This window comes from Penicillium psychrosexuale (genome assembly GCF_028828465.1).
Source record: "Penicillium psychrosexuale strain IBT 29551 chromosome Unknown utg000006l, whole genome shotgun sequence".
In the NCBI taxonomy this organism is placed as follows: domain Eukaryota; kingdom Fungi; phylum Ascomycota; class Eurotiomycetes; order Eurotiales; family Aspergillaceae; genus Penicillium; species Penicillium psychrosexuale.
Genome location: NW_026643191.1, coordinates 624,092 through 645,859, shown reverse-complemented (window position 1 = coordinate 645,859; position 21,768 = coordinate 624,092). Strand labels below are relative to the sequence as shown.

Sequence of the window (21,768 nt, the reverse complement as noted above, 5' to 3'; positions counted from 1 at the left end):
CTGTTTCTGTCTCATTCCTTCAAAATACGAGGAGGATGCCGCAGGATTCCCCAAAAATAGGGAAAACTATCATGTTACATAAAAAGAAAATATAAGCTGTGAGATACCGGAAGGAGTAAGTGGGAGAGACACTACAACTGTAAGCTTAGGCCATTGGACAGAAGCCTCACCCCCGCATAGTAGTGTTGGTCGAGTTGCTAATGTAGCCATGCAACCATCTGAGCATATTCAAAGCCAAAAAGCGCTGTTTTCTCCAGATAGTGGGCATCATGCTCCCACAACAAAGCCGTGCCGCCCTCTTGCTTACTGTAAGAAAGCCTTATAATGCCGATCATCCAAATGTATATTTTAAAAAAGACAAACGATCATGATCGGCCGCTTAAACCGGATCTTGGCATTGCTTAGCGGCTTTAAGCCACACAATAACAGAAACATTTGGCCCCAGTACGTTGCCCCAGGCTTAATTTATAAACCTTATCATATTATGGGGATCCAAGGCAGAAGCATTTTGCGTTCACTCTGAGATTGGAATAAATGTGTCGTGTCGGATAAATATAATAAGACAGGCCTTGCGTTTCTCCCAACGCGTCTGGTGACTCTGATCATCATAATCCAGCCCTTGAAGGTCTAGCTCTGTCGGGTATGCCGCTATTTCGCTTCATGCATGCGCTTCGCCCCGATTGTGGGCCATGACAAGCAACGGGAAATGGGAACTTGACACGAGGATTCCTAACTAAGGATGACACGGCAGCTTTACATTTGGAGTCGATGACAGTGTATGTAGATCAAGCACCTGTGTACAGCCCCCTAGAAGAAAAATTGATGGTAGAATATGTCGAGAAGAACCTGGCTCGAGGGTTTCTTTCTAGAATCCAAGCAGCTCAATGAGTCGCACGTTACATGACAATTAAAATTCCAATTCATCAGCTAGAAGCTCAGCACGATGTTTAGCCCGGGCTTGAGCCCGTAGCTCCTTAATGTCTTGATTTCCAATGCGGGTAAGGAGGTCAATCACATCACGATGTCCATCCGAGGCACTAGTACGCTCGTAGACGGATGAGAGCGCTTCTGCATACAGGTCTGGATCGCCCACCCTGTAACCCAGTGCATCTTCCTCGATCATCTGCAGAACGGTCTTGTTTGTGTCCTCAATTATGCCACCATGCACACCACCGTCGATATGGTAGCGTGCCCACACAGCGTCGCCGAATCTGCGTTCCCGTATGGCGTTCACGTATTCGCTAGCCCAGGGTTCTACGATCGGAAATCCCCTGGTATCCTTTTGAAGCACTTCTTGCACAGTGAAGTCCAGGAACAGCTGTTCCACCAGCTCAGTCTCGCTGATACTCATGGCTCTGTATCGAAAATATGTTATTTAGATAGTGCTGGTATGTAATAAACTTTGGTGCAAATACCTGGGTATTGGCGTTTCTCTTCAAGCTAAGACTCAATGTCAAGTAGAGCTGCAGTAGATCGATGAGGTGGAAGATGAAAATGATCGGAAAGTGAGACTGCCGCTTCCAAGGTTAGTTTATTATCTGAGTCAGGTCATACTAGGCAGCAGCTCAGGCAACAAACCTCGGAAGGATCATCGAATTAATGTTACGGGCCCACAGCGGGGCAGGGGGTCTTATGTAATACTAAGAGTACCGGCGCTAAGCCTAAATGGGGTTAGTCGGAGATAAAATCTTACTAAATATTACATAATCACGGCAGGAAGCGAACCTTAATGGTTATAGAAGTGGGTCTTTCGACATACAACATACCTAAATTGCCTCTTACATATTTGAATAGTATTACTCGGAAGTGTGGGCGTCATAGACTATTAGGCACTACAGTGTGAGAATTGCGGTTAGCAGAATACATACCTAAAGTAATCTAGCGGGGATTGTGTTGGTAGCCCTTCTCTTCTATCAGAAGAAACAAACATGATGGCCTTATACCAAAGCGAATGACAGTTGTGAAACAAGTCAGCCGGAAATAAGAGAAGCCACTCCTGTTCTTATCATCACATGGCTATATCATCATGTTACCATTTACATTAAGCGAGCCCATATCGTTGTTTGTCTCATTTGTAAATAGTGGCATAAACCGACCGCCCTCAGGATACCTATAAGAAGGTGACCCTGCCCCTAGAACTTCTTCTTCTTTTCTTTCTTCTTCAGCTCTCTTTGCCTCTGGCTTAGATCAAGTGTAGTATCTGTTCTATTCAGTTTAATCGCTGAATGTTCTGCCTTGCAGAACGTCATGATTATTCTAATATTTGGACCTCGCGACTTGGCCTCTATGCTTGCACACGCCTCGTTGCACAGTGTCACTAGGCTTACGCTACCCCCGGTCGACGCGAACTCCTTTTCATCAACTGTTCGGCTTGTCCGGGCGCTTGGAGAAGATCTCTGTGTAGGATCTACGTTCTTGGCAAGAGTGCCGATTAACTCACCGCCCTTTTGAAGAGTGGATCTGAAATACTGCCGGGCAATCTTAACCAATGAAAGGGTTATACCCCGATGGCATACATACTATGTACTCCGTAATTCAGATCGGCAGCGCATGGTGTCAGAATCTTAGCCACGATCGTAAGCAGAGACCGTGGATGGATACTTTTGTTGCTGGCCAGGAATACAAGGAGTTTCCTAGGTTTGATACTGACGGGTTCTTTGTCAAACAGAGAGGGAGGAATTGATTGCAATGTCACTTCAGTATCTCAAATCATATACAAGAATACTTGAACTATTTGAGTAGTGGATCATCAGACTTTTCTACACATCTAGCCTGTAAGACATTAAATATAGAAGCGAAGCAAAGTTCATTCAGAATCATATATTTAAAACCCAAGGCTCGGAGTACATTTTCTTTCCGAGCAACTCTACGGGCGACTAAGTAAATATGCTATTGTGTATGTCTTTTTTGGTGTCTTTTTTGGCGTCTTTTATACTACCTTTTGAAGGACTTTTGTTGGATGGCCGAAGTTTTTGTCTAGTTTGAGCCTCAATCAGCTACATAAGTAGCTCTTTGTTTGTTTATGGAATGCAACCTCTTCTCTCTCTCTCTCTCTCTCTCTCTCTGTTTCTGTTTCCGAGCCATGCATCAATTTTGATACTACTATTATATGGCTTTTATACTCAGTCGCTCGTATAACTCCCAATACAACTATATATTGCATACATTGTCGTTGATACGGAGGCAGAACTTGCTCTTCCAGATGAAGAGATTATCGACCTAGTTCATGAATATATCCCGGATATCGAACTAGATCCCGTCATATGGTGAAACCATCATGAACCACGAATCGTCCCCGGATATGAGCCTTGTTCAACTATTAAAACCACAAACTACGCCACTCTCGAAAAATCGGAGGGCTTCCATTACTCGCCATATTATAAGGCCATGGGATGGCCCATATCTTAGAATTCCGCTGTATTCGTGCCTGTAAATTCCACACTGAAGATGAACCTTCCGATACACCACCTGGCATTACCTGCCGTGAGGCTGGCACGGCCTGGGATCTGAGGTCCTTTGGTGGTCGTATTTATCCAGTCTTCCAGCCTGACGGTAGTCTATACAATATTCGGGGCTTATGTCTCACGAGCTCCTCTTGGAATTTTGACGCGATGAAGATGAATGAAAATTGGCGGAGGCGCATTGGAAGCAGAAGCAGTCGTTGAAAGCTCCAATCGACCCATTTGCTCGATTTGCACTTTTGGAGGATGACCTTCTGGAGGACCAGGTTAACGCCTCAACCAAACGGATGCTAGATGATGTGCAGGTAGAAACGGGCAGCTCGAGAAAGAAGAGAAGGTTCCGCAGATCTCTTGGTCTTACAAACATCTGCCGGGGCAAAAAAGTCCATCCCAGTCTAGATCTGTGATTGTGTTATAGAACCTAACCTGTATTTATTATTATCGCATTGATTAAATTGTTCTGCACAAGAAGAGAATGGAGGGACTCAGCCCGGTCATTGATCTGTTAGATGCCACACCAATACTGTTCCATATTCCTAGTAGCTTAGAAGGGCTAGGGACTACTACGTCGGCTCAGATGACCCAGGTCACGTCTTTTCCCATGGTGAGCAAGTGGCATAAAGCTTTGCAGATGGTCGGTAACTTTCGATGTATAGCCAGACAAACGCCGACTACAGTCCTACCAATATATCAAGAAGGTCTTGCGGCAGCTTGTCACCAATTCAAATAGTATGTTGATCCTGCTAATATTACAGAAGTAGTTCGAGTTCGATGGCACTTCGCCCTAAAGTTGCTGAAACTGCAGAGGCCGTCATTTGCCGCATTTTTATTTTCTCTTCCGTATAATACCACCTTAAGAATGTGCATTGTTTATGTTTTAGTTTATGTAATCAGGCTCCATAAATTGCCAGCTGAGCCAGTACAGAAATACAGACTGATTGAAACCATTGATTGGACGCATACATTTACGGATACGGTTAATCCGACAGAGTTTGTCAGAACGAGAAATACACCAGTTATTGGTAGCATGTCTTGAGATCCACCTCAGTGGGGTCTTTATGTCGGCATTGAAGGTAGGTTACGTGACAGCGTATTGGGGCGCTAAACTCAAAGAGGAAAAACTAACCGCATATAGTAATTCACAGGTCCCCAATATTACAGATAATATACAACATAGACCGCTTCGTATCGGAGGTGAGTCAGGCCCACCTAGAATGAGGCTCCGTACTCCATACAACGCATCTCCCAAGACTCATATTGAGTCACGGCTTTATATTTAAGTTTCCATGTTATTATTGAGGTTCTGCCAAGGTTTTACCTATAGTGCGTCCTGATGACTCTGACTTTCCAAGGATCTTCCCTGCTAGTATTTAGAAACGAAATCACCCCGCAAGAAAAACATAACAACATCATAATATCACAACATCACATTATCACATTATTACAACATGTCTCTATCATCGAAATCTCGCGCCCAAGGCGCCATCTGGGGTGTCTGCGTAGCCGACGCCCTCGGTGGCCCCGTCCAATTCAAAGCCGCAGGAACATTCGAGCCGATCACATGCCTAAGATCCTGGAAACAACCAGCGGGGTCAGTTCCCATCCCAGCCATATCATCTACCAGAAATAGCTTGTAGTTAACATAAACAAGATCCTATTCGGACGACGGGTCTCTAACACTAGCCCTAGCATGCTCGTTCAACAAGTCCCAAATGCAATACAACCACACGCTAGCAATCCACAACTTCGTCGCATGGCTGACCAAAGGCCAATTCAGCACAATCAACCGCTCATGGGACGTAGGACGCTCCACCCGCACCTCCCTGAAGCTGTGGTCGAAGCGTGGCATAGACAAAGGTGAACTCGACGTGGCCCAGGCGCTGGTCAATAGCAAATTGGATCGCGACGAGTTCTCTGGGAACGGGAGCTTGATGAGGATCGTCCCGATTGGATTGGTTTACTGGCGGGATTCGGGACTGGCGAGGGAGATTGCTAGAACACATAGTCGGATTACCCATCCTTCGCTCGCGTGTGTGGAGGCTTGTGAGGCGTATACGGAGTTGGTGTGTAGGGTTATGAATGGTTGGTTTCTTGATTTGTTTTCTTGAAAGAATATCCGCTGATATGCATTGTGTATAGGCCAGACGAAGGAGCAGCTCTACCAAGCGGTCTCTGAGTTCCCATTTACTCATACTGGTCTGAAGGAGCGCTTGTCACCGTCCAGATATGGAACTATGAGCGACTGGAAAGCAAAGGAGCCTCGTGATATGACGAGTAGTGGATGGGTTATTGATACCATTGAGTGTGCCCTGTGGGCATTCTTCAAGTATGATACTTGGAAGGATGGGGCGTTGGCGGTTGTCAATCTGGGTGGTGACTCGGATACTGCAGGGGCTGTTTATGGAGGTCTTGCGGGCTCGTTCTATGGGTTTGACACTATACCTAGTGAATGGGTGGATGGGATGCAGAAGAAAGGGTTTATTGAGAGTATTGCTGGTGCTCTGTCTGATGGGATAGCTCGAGGATAGCGTTCTAGGACTTCAATTGCACTATAAGGAATTAACATAATGTGAAATTGGCTTCAAGACTCCTTCATGTGTAAACAAATGTAAACAAAGAAGGCGGGCATGTGACATTTGTGATTCCAGGAAGGTGCGATGGAGGGTGTCGCACTTGAGGAAGGCACCGTTTGTTGAGGGTATATAAGGGCCCCTCCCCCCATTTCTCTTCTTCTCTTCTTCTTCTCTCCTCCCCATCTCTCTGTCCACCATCTCACCGTAGCCCCACGAGACAGCGCAGGCAGAGGGACCCGTAGCACATGCTGCCTCACCTACCACAGGGATCATAACATTACCATGATTGTTATGAGGTCCATATAGGTCTGCATCAGATAACAAACCGGGCTTTCTCGTGGACGTTCCTGAAGTCGTGGCTCTCATTGCCACTTGACGAGTCCCATGGAATACATGAGGGATGTAAATCTTCGTAGCCGAGTTGATCCTAGACTGGAGTAACAAGCTGTGCCTGGATGTAATGTAGGGATTTACAGGGAGACCTCAATGTATCCATTTAGAGGTCTCGTCTTGGGGCGATATATTCCAATTCCGTATGAGGGACCCGGTGATACCATGGATTCCAGACGAGGTCCTCGCAGATGGTTCCAACGCGACGTGATACCTCTCAACCGCGTAAACCAAGGTCTCTGGTGCTGTCCAGATATATTCTGTCTCTTCTATTGCCGTAGATCTCCCTAGATCCCCAGATATTTCTCTCTTGAGTCTTCGACAGACAGACTTGGTTTCTTCCGGGGTATGTATCACATGACAGGGTCCAATGTGGACCTATCGGAGCGTTGTACTATTCTAGAACAGCAATGACGTAGCCCGGTTCTTCCATGCGAGACTTTAATATACAACAATGAGCAATACATACTACTAAAATGTATATGACCGTTGTACTAATAGTATCTTGTAATTTCTAATGGACTGTTGCCTGACCAGTTTCTCGCCTAAAGACCGCCACATGTGGCGGAAACATGCCATGTTTTTTTTTATATCTACATAGTCTTTTGAAGCCAAAATTGGAATAATCTGATAGAATATGTTAAACAAGATCAATATGTAGAGGTCAGATAAATAATTGCTTATTCTGGGCTATATATAGGGGAAAAAGGAGAAAAAGTAAGATGACGGCGATTAGACCGGACCTCCGGCCACGAGGGCGACGTAGTTATACATACACTATACATGTTAGACCGTTCAAGTGGTGTTGAAGCTGATTTTTCTTATATTTCAGGGCGTCTTATGATGATAAATGAACTAAGAAACCCTCAAGCCTGAAATTCCAAGTGTAGATCTTAAACAATGGCAGTATAAGTTTGGTCCAAACTGCTTCGTCACTGCCAAGCCCTCTGATTCCCCCCGTTCGAGCCATCCCCTCTCTCTTTCACTTTACATCCTTCATCACTTGACGATCCACTATTGTTTGCCAATATTTCTTTTAGCTTCAAAGCTCAAACCCCTGACCCCTTCGGACTGATATACCAACCTGTCCCTTTCAGAGGAGTAACACGCTTAACAACCATCTTGGGCCGCGACACGAGAAAGAGGCTGTGTGTGCTTGGCAATCTAGTACTCTGCTCGCATCGATTTCCGACCGATTACGATCCATTCTATCCACCATAAACTTGCGACCGTCGCATCACCGCCACCATGTCTAAAGTCGTGCGAAGCGTCAAAAACGTCACAAAAGGATATTCCTCAGTGCAGGTCAAGGTCCGAAATGGTATGACATTCATTACATCGCACTTTTCGCCGATTATCGAGTTCTGGCCGCATGTTGCAGAACCGCTGTTGTCGCTTGCCCCTGTCTTTTTCTGGGGTTGTTTACTGCAATGCGCCCATACATTTCGCATACATTATGACCAAGTCGCTAACTTATTTTTGAAGCCACTAGTAATGACCCCTGGGGCCCTACGGGCACCGAGATGTCCGAGATCGCCGCCATGACTTTCGGGAGGTGAGTTTGTGTCTGCGATCAACCGTGTGAATATCGCTAATGCTACTTGCATAATAGCCCGAACGAGTTCTACGAAATCATGGACATGCTTGACAAGAGACTCAACGATAAGGGCAAGAACTGGCGCCACGTGCTGAAGTCGCTGAAGGTCTTGGACTATTGTCTCCACGAAGGCTCGGAGTTGGTGGTAACGTGGGCCCGGAAAAACGTCTATATTATCAAGACTTTGCGCGAGTTCACATACGTCGACGAGGAAGCAAGGGATGTCGGCCAAAACGGTAAGTTGGTCCTTGAAAATCAGAGACGTTGCAAAATTGACAGATTGGTGTTCTGTAGTTCGCGTGGCAGCAAAGGAATTGACTGCGCTGGTACTGGACGAAGATCGTTTGCGCAGTGAACGATCAGATCGCAAACTCTGGAAGACTCGCGTGAGCGGACTCGACGAAGGATACGGAAACTCCCCCGTAGACGAACCGCCGCGCAGAGAGCGACGCCGACGCAACGGGGATGACGACTCCGACACCGAATACCGTTTAGCTATCGAAGCCAGCAAGGCCGAAGCCGAGGATGAGCGCAAGCGACGGGCTAAGGAGACAATGGCAGGTCAGGACGACGAGGCTCTTGCCAAGGCCATCAAGCTCAGCAGGGAAGAGGAGGACCTCCGAAAGCGCGAATTGGAGGAGAGCAACGCGCAATCTCTCTTCGACGACACCCCAGCCCCAGCTCAAGTCCAGCCAACCGGCTACAACCAGGGCTACCAACAGCAAGGTGCTGTGGACTGGTTCGGCAACCCGATCAATGCGCAGCAGCCTCTGTCAACTGGTTACCTGAACAACCAGTACGCGCAGCCGACAGGATTCCAGAATCAGCCTACCGGCATGAATAACCCTTACGCCAACGGCTATCAGACGCAGCCCTCGGCCTTTGATCAGAACCCTTACGGCCAGCAACAGAACAATCTTTTACAACCGCAGGCCACTCTCCAACCTCAGCACACCGCATTCAACCCGAATAACCCGTACGGTGCGGATGTCTTCTCCCAGCAGCAGCAGCAGCAACAACAACAGTCCCAGGAGAACTATCAGACGGCAGGGAGCAATAACCCATGGGCCGGCAGCCACTCCCAGCAACTGCAGCCCGCTGATGCCCTCAAGCCCATGCCGACAGGATCAAACAACCCCTTCGCTCAACGTACTCAAACACAATTCAACAACCATGCAAAAACAGGCCCGCCAACACTCAATTCCTTGTCGGAGGACCGTGCAACCAATCAGTTTGCCCAGAACAATTCGCAGTATGGTCAAAGCTCGCTGTTCGCCCAACCCTCTCAGCCCAACCCGATCGCCGGTTTCCAAGCCCCACAGCCACCAAAGAGTACCTCGCCACTCAACCCTCACCACGCGCGTCTCAACGCCCTTCTCGGGTCAGGCGAGGGCCAGGATACCTTCGGCAATGTCGGAGACCTTCGAATCCCCGCACAGCACACAACACCTGGCACATTTGTCAATTCTGCCGGTCTGGGTTTGGACCGCCTACACGCTGCTCCTACGGGGAACCCATTCTTCGGCCAACAATTCACAGGCATGCCGCAGCAGACCGGTTTCCAGCAGCAACCTGCCAATAACAACCCCTGGGCAGGTCAGCAACAGCAACAGCGCGGTGGCGGCAGCCTGATTGATCTGTAGTCACTATTTCGTGGACCTCTTCTTTCTTGATTCATTCCTGACAAGGCCACTCACGCGGATACCATCTATCTCATTTTTCTTTCTGTTTCTTCAGTCATTCGGTCATTCGGGGCTCGGCCGTCTGGTTTTTACCCGGTCTCATTTTTTCCTTTCTTTCATTTCTATACCTATCGTTGCTCGATACTCACTACAATCTCCCTACATCCGTGAATTGTGGGCTGGTGGAAGCCATGAACGGAAGGCTTAACTAAAAGACCTAGGCTTTCGTTTCCATGTCCTCGGTAGCCTGCATTTCTTCGATGTTTGACCTGGGTCCTTCAACTTATCTTGTATTCTCTCTTGCCTCAAGACAACCTTTTTTTTTGTTTCTGTCATTGTCTACCATTAGGATATCCTTCTCATTTCAACCACTTTCTTGACATATTACCAGACTCCCTCGTACTTCATAGTTCTAGTCCTAGTATGTTGAGTAATGTCTCTAATTGTGACTATTTTGCGCTTTTCATTTCGTAGTATTGTTAGATGTCAAAACAGAAGAGCCAGCCTAGTTACCGCGCAAAATCATAATACCATAGGGATCACGATCAGCATCACTAACATCAACCGCAACTTCCTCCCGCAAATAAGCCTCCCGAATCTGGACTGCAGCCGCCAATGGAGCCTCACCCGAGCAATTACTATTAACCCCGAGAGAAGCTAGGACAACATCCTCCCACTGCTTCTTAACCTCGACTAGCAACTTAGGCTGCATCACTGAACGCAGATACCCACGCTCGGAGTTAGTATGCGAAAGCGAGATAACCACAGACCCACGCTCCGTGACAGCCAAAGCCTCATGGTGGCTCATCTCACCCGTCAGCAGGAGATCAGGGAGTTCGCCTCCCTTGAGGAGCACGCCCGAGCCCGAGCCGGGACACATGCCCACCGTGCGGACGGAAATAGCATCAACCGACTGGCCTTGCGGGATGGCGATGGGGATACCGCCCGGCAGGCCGATTCCACGCGCGATATTGTCGATCAGTTCAGTGAGGGGCTGTTTCTCGACGAATGTCACTAGACGGCCGGCACCGGCTGACTCGAAGCCTTCTGGGATTGAAGCTGGTGGGGATGGGTGGATTGTGGTCATGGTGTGCGGGAGCGCTCGCGAGGAGGGCCCGCGAGCGGCGGGGATGGGTGAGTCTGGGTAGGTTGGGGCGGTGTACAGGCTTGAGAGGCTGGTTTCGATGTTGGCGTTGGGTGTTGCTGTAGGTTCGAAGTTTCCTGTTACTACGTCGCAGAGCCAGTCGGCCATGCCGCCGGGGACGGTGTCGACTGCTGTGTGGGGGGAGTAGACGCTGATGCCATGTTGGGCTAGGCGGAGGAGGGATCTTTGTTGGGAGTCGGCGAGGGTGAGGGATTTCAGGCCGCGGAAGATGATTGGGTCTGTGTGGTTGGTGTTGTGTTAGGTTTGGGGTCCAATCGCTAGTATGTTATCTTGGATGTGCGCCTTACGGTATGCGACGATAACCGAGTTTTGGTTTTTAATGGCTTCATCGGCTACGGCCGTAGTGAGGTCAATAGTGAGGAGGACCGAGTTTTTCTGTATCCGGGATTTGTCGAAAGGAGCTTCGAGCAGCACTGTCATTGAGCGTGTTAGTCCATTGCAGAAGCCGACCAACTGATATTTGGAAAGAATAACAACTTGCATCCTGTATTATCGAAGCTCTTGTCTGCCAATGCCTCCGGGTATCTACATATCAGAGGTTACATGAAGCTCCATACAATGCGGGGAGCTTGGGGATTAAGCGGGGGGTGAATTACAGCTTTCTCATAGCGCTCACCACAACATTGGTGAATGGCGAGCATTCTGTGTATTTGAGCATAGACATGGCAGAGTATCGACGTGTAGCACGAAGAAAATTCATAGAGGGATGTTCCAAGCGTCAAGGGTTGCAGACCGAAGAAGAGCAGAAAACGAGAATGAGCCACACACGTGAACCACCAGCCACAGCCGACCGGAGGCTCTGAATTTGTAATAAGAGCACCTGAGCGACAACTCCCATACTTCGCGATAACCTCGGGTTTGGCACTTTATCCCCCTCTCTCGTCTTCTCTCGCCTCTCCTCCCCGACCATATACTTCATGTTCTCCCGCACATCCTCCTTGACCGTCCTGAGCAGAAGCTGCCGCTATCTTCTCCGCCCTCACAATAATATCCAGCGGTCTTCATTTTCCCTCACCGCGCGCTCCTACGCCGCCTTCAACGCCGCTATGGCCGACACATCTGGAATCACCACCGATTCGCTGAAGAACAAGTTGACTGAAGCGCTGCAGGCGCAGCATGTCGAGGTTGAGGATCTATCGGGTATGGAAATTGAAATTGAAATTGAATTTATGAAGATGGCGCTATGACGTCGAAATATTTTTTTTGGCTACGTTGATCTCCCGCTGACGTGCTGTCTTTTTGGGTTGGTTTAGGCGGCTGTGGACAGGCTTTCCAGGCCGTGATTGTTTCGCCTCAGTTCGAGAGCAAGACTATGCTTGCGCGACACCGGCTCGTCAATTCCGCGCTCAAGGCCGAGATCGCTGCTATTCATGCTTGGACTCCCAAGTGCTATACCCCCGAGCAGTGGCAGGCTCTGCAGCAGTAATTGGTCCAGGGTGGGGATATGATGGATTGTGAACTCGTCCTAGAGGGATATGGAAGAAATTGTACCAGACCGAAGAGTGTTCAGGAAGGAATCGGCATTGATGTTTAATTGCTCGATTGATTTAACTACAGGCTTGCCTATTTAATTCTGGCATCGGTTCAGGCGTTGGCCGGGTTGGAAAGGATGGAATATTTGTACATTAAAATCCTGCGCTACAAAGTACCATGCAGCAGGGATCGAAAATAAACTTTGTGCCGCATGCTATATTGGTCTTGTACTATTTGCAAGGAGATTGCAGCTCTATTTAGTGGCTTTAACCGAGCACCTTCTCGGCAGTGGAAACTTTGTGATGTTAGCATAGAACGACACCCTTGATAGAAGAGAGACGTACCTTGGAGACCGGTGTTATCCGGCTCGACGAAAGCTTCCTTGACCTTTCCATTCTCAACGAGAAGAACGTAGCGCTTGCTGCGGTCGTTGCCGAAGATGGCGCTGCTGTCGAAGAGGAGGTCGAGCGCCTTGTTGAACTTGCCGGAGGGGTCACCCAGGAAACGAATCTGTTGAAATACAATGTCAGCTTTGCTGGGATCAAAATACAACGAAAACGGTAAGCTTACACCGCTCTTGCCGGAAGGATCGAGGGAAGCAGCCCAAGCCTTGGTCCTATATGATAGTTGCGTCAACAAATGTTCCCACGCTTCCGCGCTGCAATTCGACATGTATAGCTTACACGAAGGGGTCATTGACCGAGATGACAAAAACCTGACCGGCCTCCTTGAGCTTGGGGTGGTTGATGAAGCCGGGAACGTGGGTGCTCGAGCAGGCAGGGCCTTGAGAATGTCAGTCCGGATCCTATCTAGGTATCACAGTAGAGAGTTCACATACTGAAGGCAGCTGGAGTGCCAATGATGATAGCCTTGTTCTTGATCTCCTTGGCCAAATTGACCTTGTTACCGGGGGAGTTCTCGACCAGGACGTCCAGGTTAGGGATGGCGTCGCCCTTTTGCACGAACGCGGGCGCGGTGCTGTGGAAGAGGGAAGCTTGCACGCGAACGCGGGGGATGTTGGTTGCGATACGGCGGGCGAACATGGCGGGATTAATTGGGTTAGGATGGGATTGAAGTTCTATATTGGATCAAGGAGTAAGAGGAAGAAGTGTAGGTTGAAATAATGCGGAGAAGAGCAACCGTGGAAGGGCGGTATGTCGAGCTTGGGGGATTTCGTCATGGCCGTTGCATTTATTTTTAGGAACTCTCTTTAGCCTATGTGATATGTATGTATGTCTATGTCTATGCTTTTGCTTGTTTATTTCTATCCTAGCTATCGTCCTTATTTCCTATTTAATGCACATCATCGATATCGGCACAGACACTCTCGACCTTGTGGATACCAGTGCGACCCTGCGGAGGCTATACCGCAGGTACCGCCTATATGAGCTGTCACTTATCAGAAGTCTCTTTTTAAGAACAAGGCGGACTAGCTACCTTCGAATCGGATGATATGAAGTCGCATCCTATTCCTCCATGACGCAGTGGATCCTTGCTCCGTCACACGGTGGATCATAACCCCCCTGCTGAAGGATGCAGTCATCTTCGACGTTGTAGTTCAACACAGCAAGTTTGAAGATGGGGTTGACTCGCGAGGCTCAGGTGATAGAGGTGATTTTGCGCTTTTACGACAATGTGCTACGGTGCAAACTCGTGCGTTGGGCTGTTCACCAGCATCTAGACTATGGACTATGGAGTACGAGGTGCTTCGGTGGCTTTAGCCATAACCACGTAGCAAAGTCTTATGGGGTAGTTCTTGTTCTGCGGTGGAGACTCGTAATAGCATCGCATATTCATAAGATTCATGATATCCAATATCTTAATCTTAATCTTAAAAGTGGGAGAGACAATGACACGATGACAGGGCTGATCACCGATATCAAGCGCATATAAAGACATCATTGGGGGAATTGCTTTCCCCTCCATCTCGTGCGCACTGACAGCCCATAATTCATGCTGCATGTCTCTTTTGATAGCGAATAGGATCTGGTGAAGTTTTTTATTTTTTTTCCCACGAACTTGTATACAATACCTGGCTGGTACCTCTCTCTGTTCGGTGTGACCTGCTGGAATTCTGCCCCTCGTTGGTTCCTGGGTGCTGGGAGCATTCAACCTCCTTGCATGAGGAAATAGAAGCTGGAGAATAATATAATACAAACAAAAAGAGCAGCCCTACAAAATTGAAGCTCACGGTGCGTTCTGAAACATCGCAGTCCATTGAATGTACCAAGGCAGTACCTCCACAGTAACTTTGGTACTTGGCTCTACCGCTAAAGTAACTGACCGTACCCCCGTTATTATTTCATTTTTTCCCTTCTCCCACCCTCCGACAGGTCTGGCTTTCTATCCCCTCTACTTGTTTTCCACTGTTGGATGTGAACTGCCATTAGATCTGACATTATCCGCGTTGGGACGAAACCAGCCAGACCTGCCTGTTCGACCGGTCGCGACCCGTCTAGCCCAGCATGGACGGTGGCCAGACCTCTTCCAATCCCGCCCCCGCTGGGAACTCCAGTGATTTTGTTAGTCGTCCGCTATGGCTGTGAGAGATCTTGGCTAACACTATGGATAGGTACGCAAGCTGTATAAGTAAGTCTTGCTTCGCGTCAGACGGATCCTGCGACCGTGTTGGCCTTTTAAGCTGATCTTTTCCACAGGATGCTGGAGGACCCGACCTATTCGTCCATCGTGCGCTGGGGCGATGAAGGGGATTCCTTTGTCGTATTAGAGGTAATGCACCCGTGTTTTTGTCCAGCTTCGGTCTCTTTGACGCGTGGCTAACTCGAATCCCAGTGCGAGAAATTCACCAAGACCATCCTGCCGAAGCACTTTAAACACAGCAACTTTGCCAGTTTCGTCCGCCAACTGAATAAGTACGATTTCCACAAAGTTCGACAAAACAATGAAGAAAATGGCCAGTCACCATACGGGCAGAATGTAGGCATCCCAAATTGAAGCTTGATTGGACCGGATCTCACACAAATACAGGCATGGGAATTCAAGCATCCAGAGTTCCGCGCAAACAGCAAAGAATCGCTCGACAACATTCGACGAAAGGCGCCTGCGCCACGAAAACAAACTCAACCGAGCGATGAATCCGTCCCCACGCAACAAATTGATCTTCTTAACCAGCAGATTGTGGCGCAACAGCAGCAGATCCAGCATCTATCAGACCGATATGCCCAGCTCACGGTGGATCATCAGCTCATGCTACAGGAAGTGATGCGAGTGCAGAAGACGGTTCTCAACCACGAGAATGTCATTCACCAGGTGATGACCTACTTGCTTTCGGTGGATGCGCGCCAGCGTCGAGATAGCAAGGCTGTGACTTTCCAAGCCCCCGGAACGACAATGAGCCCTTCTCAGGTTGGTGCAGTAGACGATGAACCCTCATCGCCCCTCCAGCAAGCCTCCAAGCTCCTGAATGACATGAACGCCGAAATACAATTCAATATGAACGGCGTCGACCCGATGAACGATCCTCAAAAAACCGTCGTGTCAACTCCCAATTTGGATCCGCATGCACGAAATGGTTCCCTCCGTCCCGCGGCAACTGCACCGCCAAACCCAGCACTTGCTTACCCTAAGATGGCCGGCGATCTGGAGCAAGTGGTGTATCCTGTGGGTGCTACAAACGGCATCGATCCCATGTACAGCGAGCATATCAACAATGTTCCGTATCCAATGCCCGCTAAACAGGAGATCGATACGGATGCTCGTCGGCAGTTTGCGGACAATCGGAAAAAAAGCACGAATGTGGACCCTGGCTGGGTGCGCAGCCCTCAGATTCTCTTGGTTGAAGACGATGCCACTTGTCGGCAGATTGGCGGTAAATTCTTGTACTCTTTCTCGTGTGTTATTGATACCGCGGTATGTCATCAGTCTGTCCTATTGACCACAAGGATACTAATTCCTCTAGTTTGACGGCCTGGAGGCTGTGAACAAAATTCAGGGTGGCTCAAAATACGATTTAATTCTAATGGATATTATCATGCCGAATTTGGACGGTGTGTCGGCATGCCATCTCATTCGCCAATTTGATCGCACGCCTATCATCGCCATGACCTCGAACATTCGAAGCGACGACATCCAGCTCTATTTCCAACATGGTAAGACAATCATCAAAATCGAATCAAGTCTTCCACTAACCCTTATTAGGAATGGATGATGTACTTCCGAAGCCATTCACCCGCAAGAGTCTTCTCGATATGCTAGAAAGGCATTTGGATCATCTCAAGATTTCGCCACAGAACCCAGGAATGGAGCCAGTACGACCTTCCGCCGCCGCCGTGACCATGGCAGCTGCAACTCAAAGTTCAACAAACCAGTCGATCAAAGAGGACAGCTCGCCAGGCCAGTCGCCCGCCGGATCGATGAATAACTGGCAATCGCCCAACCAATTCCAAAATATGCAGGCGGTTCCAACGAACATGCCGGCAGTTCAAGGGCCATACGTTACGGGTCCACCCGCCTACGCTGTTGACCAGAATGGCGTTCAGTACCCAGCACCACCAGTAGGAGTCCCAACCGGGCCTCCATTACGCCCCCCGCATCGCCGTCAGATGTCCGAAATGGGCAGTGCCACCGATAACCCCAACATGTCAAAACGGCAGCGCATGTACTCGCAACCCCAACCCATGCTTGCCGTGCAAGCAGGCCGACCTGGCTAAACCCGGCCATTTACTCTTCTATTTTCTACACTTCACCTTTCCGCCTGTCCATTGACTCACGATTCCCACTTGTCTATAACGAGGTTCAAAATTCAAATCGTACATTTTGCTACACTCTTCGCGGATTGACCGCACTTGTCCCCCACCTTTACAGGTTTGGCGTTGGTTTTCTTTAAATTGGGTGGCGAATTGTGTGCGACTTTATACAATATATGCGTCAGCGATATCCACCGTGGGCTCACCATGCATTCCATTTCACCGCCGGAGAGATTGTTTCGTCAGGTACATATTTACAAAACATATTATTTTATTCCTCTCATCTGTGTCGGGTCTTCGTTCCAGTGCTGGTCTCGTAAGCTTTATGTCGTAACTATATGAATCCAAAGCGCCATTTCCAAAGACCCCCCAAATCCTATATAGAATTGACCGACGCACCGCAATACATCCCCACTTAATCCCACCTGAGTGTATATCACCCGCCCTTCCCGACCCGATTTTCACGGCGGGGAATTAAGCTGTGAGGTCTAGACCGGAGCCCGTATATTAAAATATTTCAATGCTTTTGGGGTTCCAGGAGGGCCCAGACCTTGCCGGCGGAGTTCTGGGCCTTCTTTGTCTGGCCGTTTGTGGCTAATGCTTAGTTCTTTGTTTGTTTTGTTTGCATTTGGGCTTGGCTATATACTACTACAGCGCCTTGTGGACTTTTTGATATGTGACTTCGTCTGGTGAGTATAATTGCTATTGGATTTTCGATTGAATTTTGTTAGTGAATTCCACTGTTTCGAGGTGCATACGTTTTCTGGCAGGTGACTCCGTGATACTTGTGTTAAGATGCGTGAGAGAAACCCGATACCACTCTCAGTTGGTTATTGTATAGCTATATATACATGACTGAGGGGTCTTTAGTAAGTGCTGAACAAGAAGACCTCAGGACAATCCGCGAGATAAAAGATTGTCTTAATTATATTAGGTACGGATAAGCGTGCTTGCCTTAATTGGCACCAATTCCATGTATCACTTTAGCATGAATACATAGTGATGTAGATAGTGGGCGCAAAAGGCTTATATTATGTAACTAAGACTTCTCTTCTCTCTGGAAGATAATATAGAGAACATAGGCATTGCAAAAGCCCTTCATTGAAAATCAATCGATATAATCTTGTAGGTCGTTACTCATGATGCTAGAATCCAGGATGAACCAAGAAAATCAGACAAAAAGAAAAATCCATATTAAGAAAAAGAACTCGCTTATGCTTTCTTCTCGGCGTCCGGCGCTTGGGATGAATCACCAGTGGGTTCAGACCGTGCATTGTCTGCTTGGGGCTCTGCTTCATTCTTGGCTTCTTCCCCTTTCGGTTCAGTGTCCGTAAGGACAATATCACCATCCTTGTCGCCAGTTGACTCGGCTGTTTCCTGTTGTTCCGTTGCATTGGTAGGAGTAGCAGCTGTAGGGACATCGGTGGCACCGTCCAAACCGTCTGCGGTAAGACGCACCTCGACGCCTTTGCCGTCTTGTAGACCCATGTCTTCCACGCCGAGGAGCATTGGACCACGGGCGTGAGGAACCTCGTCAGATAGCTCTGGTGAGATGGTAGCAACCGTTTCGTCGGTTTCGACTGATAGTAGGGTTGTGGTGCCCTGTTCCCCAGGCTGTGTAGGTAAAGCTTCAGTGCCTATGCGAAAACATTAGTGAACAGGAAACCAGTGGCTCGGTTATAGGGTAAAGTACCATCGACTAGTATGCCTGCATCGCCATTGGAATCCTCGCCTTCGAACGAGGCGTTGACTAACCACGGGATCGGAGTAAGTAGTGCACCACCCAGAGATTCATCGCTCCCAAGACCCTGGGCAAACTCAGGGGTTATATATACCCCGGTGCTATCGCCAGGAAGCAGTATCCCGTTCGTTTGAGCAATCGTGACAGCCGGCGTTTGAAATGGGAAAACATCTGCGGAGCTTGTCACTGAGACAACGCGATCAACAGCACGTAGGTATGCGGGTAACGTCCTATAGTGCCTGGTCGGGTAGAGGACCAGCTCTGCGAGTCTCTGGATGGTGTGTGGGGGTTTCTCCTCGAAGAAGGTTTTAATCGATGAACGGATGGCGCTCAGAAGAAATGCAAGCGGAGGTGGAAGCTGGCCACCCGTGCTCGCAGGCTGTGGGGGAGAGACAGTTCGCGCTTGGGGTGAAGCTTGGATATCGGCGGGGGATGTGTTTTCCTTATTGCTACTTTCGGGTAGAATGGGATTCGCCTGGGAAGAATGGTTGGGAAATAATCGCGGGCCGATGGGTTCGGAGCGCGCTTGAGGCATGGGAAACACATTGTATACGATCTGGAGCTACTAGTTAGATAAGTCGGTCAGGGATCTCGAAGTATAGCGTACGTATTCCAGTCGCTCAATCAGTGGATCAGCCATGCCGTTCCATCTTGCTCTATATCAGCGCGTTAGTCTCAGCGTTTTGGGATCTTGACATGCCAGCTTCACGTACAAATCCATGGGGCCGCCATTGGCGGCTGTTTGGAGAGCTTCCTCGTCTGTAATTTTGATATCAGCAAGGCCTATTGCAACTGAGACTGATTCTGCGACCGTGATGGGTCAACCTACCTAGAGACATTGTTCAGTTAGCTGTGCATGGGGAAACAGAGAGTCGGAGCTGCGACAAGGCGCGGCAGTCGAATCGGTGATCGGCCTGAGCTTATCGATAGCGACACGTGACTCTCCACGAATTTTCGGAGTGGAGGGGCACCGTCGATCTCTTAACATATCTCGATCAATTGACTCATTTATTCCTTCGATCCGACATCATGTGGAACTCGCCTAAGGTCGGAATCCTTGGCGGTGGCCAACTGGGCCGCATGCTCGTTGAGTCGGCCAACCGATTGAACATTCAGGTCAATATCCTGGACGTCGATGACTCGCCTGCCAAGCAGATCAGTTCGCACGACGGCCATGTGACCGGTTCCTTCAAGGAGCCTGATGCCGTGCGCAAACTGGCTGAGACTTGCGATGTCATCACTGCTGAGATTGAGCACGTCGACACCTACGCTCTCGAGGAGGTTGCATCGAAGGTGCGGGTGGAACCCAGCTGGCAGGCTATCCGGACGATTCAGAACAAGTTCAACCAGAAGGAGCACCTCCGCAAATATGGCATCCCTATGGCTGACCACCGGGAGCTGGTGAACAACACACCCGAGGAATTGGCTCAGATTGGAGAGCAGTTGGGCTACCCGATGATGTTGAAGTCGAAGACTATGGCATATGACGGACGTGGTGAGTCATATGTGATGCCGAAGGGTATACATTTTGTTGACAGTATCAAGGAAACTTCCGTGTCAACTCCAAAGAAGATATTCCCGAGGCCCTAGAGGCTCTCAAGGACCGCCCGCTCTACTCAGAAAAATGGGCTTACTTCAAGATGGTTAGTAGCAGCCGAACACCACACCATACATGTCTCTAATAACTTGTACAGGAACTCGCTGTCATGGTTATCAAAACCAAGGACGACGTCCTCTCTTACCCCACCGTCGAGACCGTCCAAGAGGACTCAATATGCAAGCTGGTGTATGCGCCAGCCCGCAACGTCCCCGAAGCCATCAACCAGCAAGCGCAAGCTCTCGCCCGCAAAGCCGTCTCCGCCTTCGAAGGCAAAGGCGCCTTCGGTGTGGAGATGTTCCTCCTAGAAGACAACAGCCTCATGCTCTGCGAGCTTGCAAGCCGAATCCACAACTCCGGCCACTGGACAATCGAAGGCTGCGCGCTGTCCCAATTCGACAGCCACATCCGCGCGATCCTCGACCTGCCCATCCCGCCAAAGAGTCTTGAGCTTCGCCAGCCCTCCATCATGCTCAACATCATCGGCGGCGCAACTCCCGACTCCCACCTCAAGGCCACTGAAGCGGCCCTCTCCATCCCCAACGCCAGCATCCACCTCTACAGCAAGGGCGCCGCAAGGCCTGGCCGCAAAATGGGCCACGTCACCGTCACTGCCGCGACTATGCACGAAGCCGAGAACTTGATCCAGCCCCTCATCGACGTCGTCGATACCATGCGCGCCCAGCGCTCCGATATCAAAACCAAGGCTGCCCCGTCCGGTCCCTCCAAGCCCGTCCCCTCCGTCGCCGTCATCATGGGCTCCGACAGCGACCTGAAGACCCTCGTCCCAGGCCTCAAGCTGCTTCGTGATTACTTCGGCATCGAGCCTGAGGTTGAAATTACCTCTGCTCACCGCACGCCAGATTACATGGCCGAGTATGCGGGCCAGGCTGCCTCGCGCGGCATCAAGGTGATCATCGCAGCCGCCGGTGGTGCTGCCCACCTTCCCGGTATGGCAGCCGCTCACACTGCCCTCCCTGTCATCGGCGTGCCGGTTAAGGGGAGCTCACTCGACGGCGTCGATAGTCTGTACAGCATTGTGCAGATGCCTCGAGGTACGTTATTTCCCACTTTACTCTCCTTTTACACTCAGTTACTTTGACCCGATCTATATCTAACATTCCGTGATAGGCGTCCCCGTCGCCACTGTCGGCATCAACAACAGCATCAACGCTGCTCTCCTCGCTGTACGTGTGCTTGGCTCTTTCGACCCGGCTATTCAGCGCAAGGTCGAGGCGTATGCCGAGGCTGCCCGTGCCGAGAACATGGAGTTGAAGGGTACCAAGTTGCGCGAGTTGGGGTGGCAGAAGTACTTTGATCAGATGTAGACGGTAAGCACGTAGATATTTGATTTGTGATTTGATATGAGGTTTTTATACGAAA

General features: G+C 49.4%; 9 protein-coding genes across 9 annotated transcripts; 5 read left to right on the top strand and 4 right to left on the bottom strand.

The window, feature by feature from the left end:
• Nucleotides 1-907: 907 nt before the first annotated feature.
• N7518_010079 (uncharacterized protein) lies at nt 908-1,351 on the bottom strand (the record flags this gene model as incomplete). Its single annotated transcript, XM_057191005.1, has 1 exon — nt 908-1,351. The coding sequence occupies one exon, from the start codon at nt 1,349-1,351 to the stop codon at nt 908-910; it is 444 nt and encodes a 147-aa protein (XP_057037141.1).
• A 3,558-nt stretch (nt 1,352-4,909) lies between these two features.
• Nucleotides 4,910-5,989, top strand: N7518_010078 (ADP-ribosylglycohydrolase family protein; the record flags this gene model as incomplete). The annotated part of the gene is made up of 3 exons (XM_057191004.1): nt 4,910-5,052; nt 5,113-5,543; nt 5,601-5,989. The coding sequence occupies 3 exons, from the start codon at nt 4,910-4,912 to the stop codon at nt 5,987-5,989; spliced, it is 963 nt and encodes a 320-aa protein (XP_057037140.1).
• Nucleotides 5,990-7,672: 1,683 nt separating this feature from the next.
• On the top strand, nt 7,673-9,664 carry N7518_010077 (epsin; the record flags this gene model as incomplete). Its single annotated transcript, XM_057191003.1, has 4 exons — nt 7,673-7,745; nt 7,910-7,979; nt 8,037-8,257; nt 8,316-9,664. 4 exons carry the CDS (start codon nt 7,673-7,675, stop codon nt 9,662-9,664), a joined length of 1,713 nt encoding a protein of 570 aa, XP_057037139.1.
• A 544-nt stretch (nt 9,665-10,208) lies between these two features.
• On the bottom strand, nt 10,209-11,288 carry N7518_010076 (Nif3-like dinuclear metal center hexameric protein; the record flags this gene model as incomplete). Its single annotated transcript, XM_057191002.1, has 2 exons — nt 10,209-11,086; nt 11,156-11,288. The coding sequence occupies 2 exons, from the start codon at nt 11,286-11,288 to the stop codon at nt 10,209-10,211; spliced, it is 1,011 nt and encodes a 336-aa protein (XP_057037138.1).
• Nucleotides 11,289-11,695: 407 nt separating this feature from the next.
• On the top strand, nt 11,696-12,294 carry N7518_010075 (BolA family protein; the record flags this gene model as incomplete). Its single annotated transcript, XM_057191001.1, has 2 exons — nt 11,696-12,008; nt 12,122-12,294. Coding segments are annotated over 2 exons (486 nt in total), but the record flags the coding sequence as incomplete, so codon positions are not given.
• A 313-nt stretch (nt 12,295-12,607) lies between these two features.
• N7518_010074 (peroxiredoxin family protein) lies at nt 12,608-13,384 on the bottom strand (the record flags this gene model as incomplete). Its single annotated transcript, XM_057191000.1, has 5 exons — nt 12,608-12,636; nt 12,686-12,851; nt 12,912-12,957; nt 13,025-13,124; nt 13,180-13,384. The coding sequence occupies 5 exons, from the start codon at nt 13,382-13,384 to the stop codon at nt 12,608-12,610; spliced, it is 546 nt and encodes a 181-aa protein (XP_057037136.1).
• Nucleotides 13,385-14,806: 1,422 nt separating this feature from the next.
• On the top strand, nt 14,807-17,011 carry skn7 (uncharacterized protein; the record flags this gene model as incomplete). Its single annotated transcript, XM_057190999.1, has 7 exons — nt 14,807-14,863; nt 14,914-14,930; nt 14,999-15,071; nt 15,135-15,278; nt 15,330-16,211; nt 16,261-16,450; nt 16,500-17,011. 7 exons carry the CDS (start codon nt 14,807-14,809, stop codon nt 17,009-17,011), a joined length of 1,875 nt encoding a protein of 624 aa, XP_057037135.1.
• Nucleotides 17,012-18,259: 1,248 nt separating this feature from the next.
• Nucleotides 18,260-19,627, bottom strand: N7518_010072 (uncharacterized protein; the record flags this gene model as incomplete). The annotated part of the gene is made up of 5 exons (XM_057190998.1): nt 18,260-18,684; nt 18,741-19,350; nt 19,396-19,444; nt 19,502-19,571; nt 19,618-19,627. The coding sequence occupies 5 exons, from the start codon at nt 19,625-19,627 to the stop codon at nt 18,260-18,262; spliced, it is 1,164 nt and encodes a 387-aa protein (XP_057037134.1).
• A 190-nt stretch (nt 19,628-19,817) lies between these two features.
• Nucleotides 19,818-21,713, top strand: N7518_010071 (phosphoribosylaminoimidazole carboxylase ADE2; the record flags this gene model as incomplete). The annotated part of the gene is made up of 4 exons (XM_057190997.1): nt 19,818-20,283; nt 20,334-20,431; nt 20,483-21,440; nt 21,517-21,713. The coding sequence occupies 4 exons, from the start codon at nt 19,818-19,820 to the stop codon at nt 21,711-21,713; spliced, it is 1,719 nt and encodes a 572-aa protein (XP_057037133.1).
• Nucleotides 21,714-21,768: the final 55 nt, after the last annotated feature.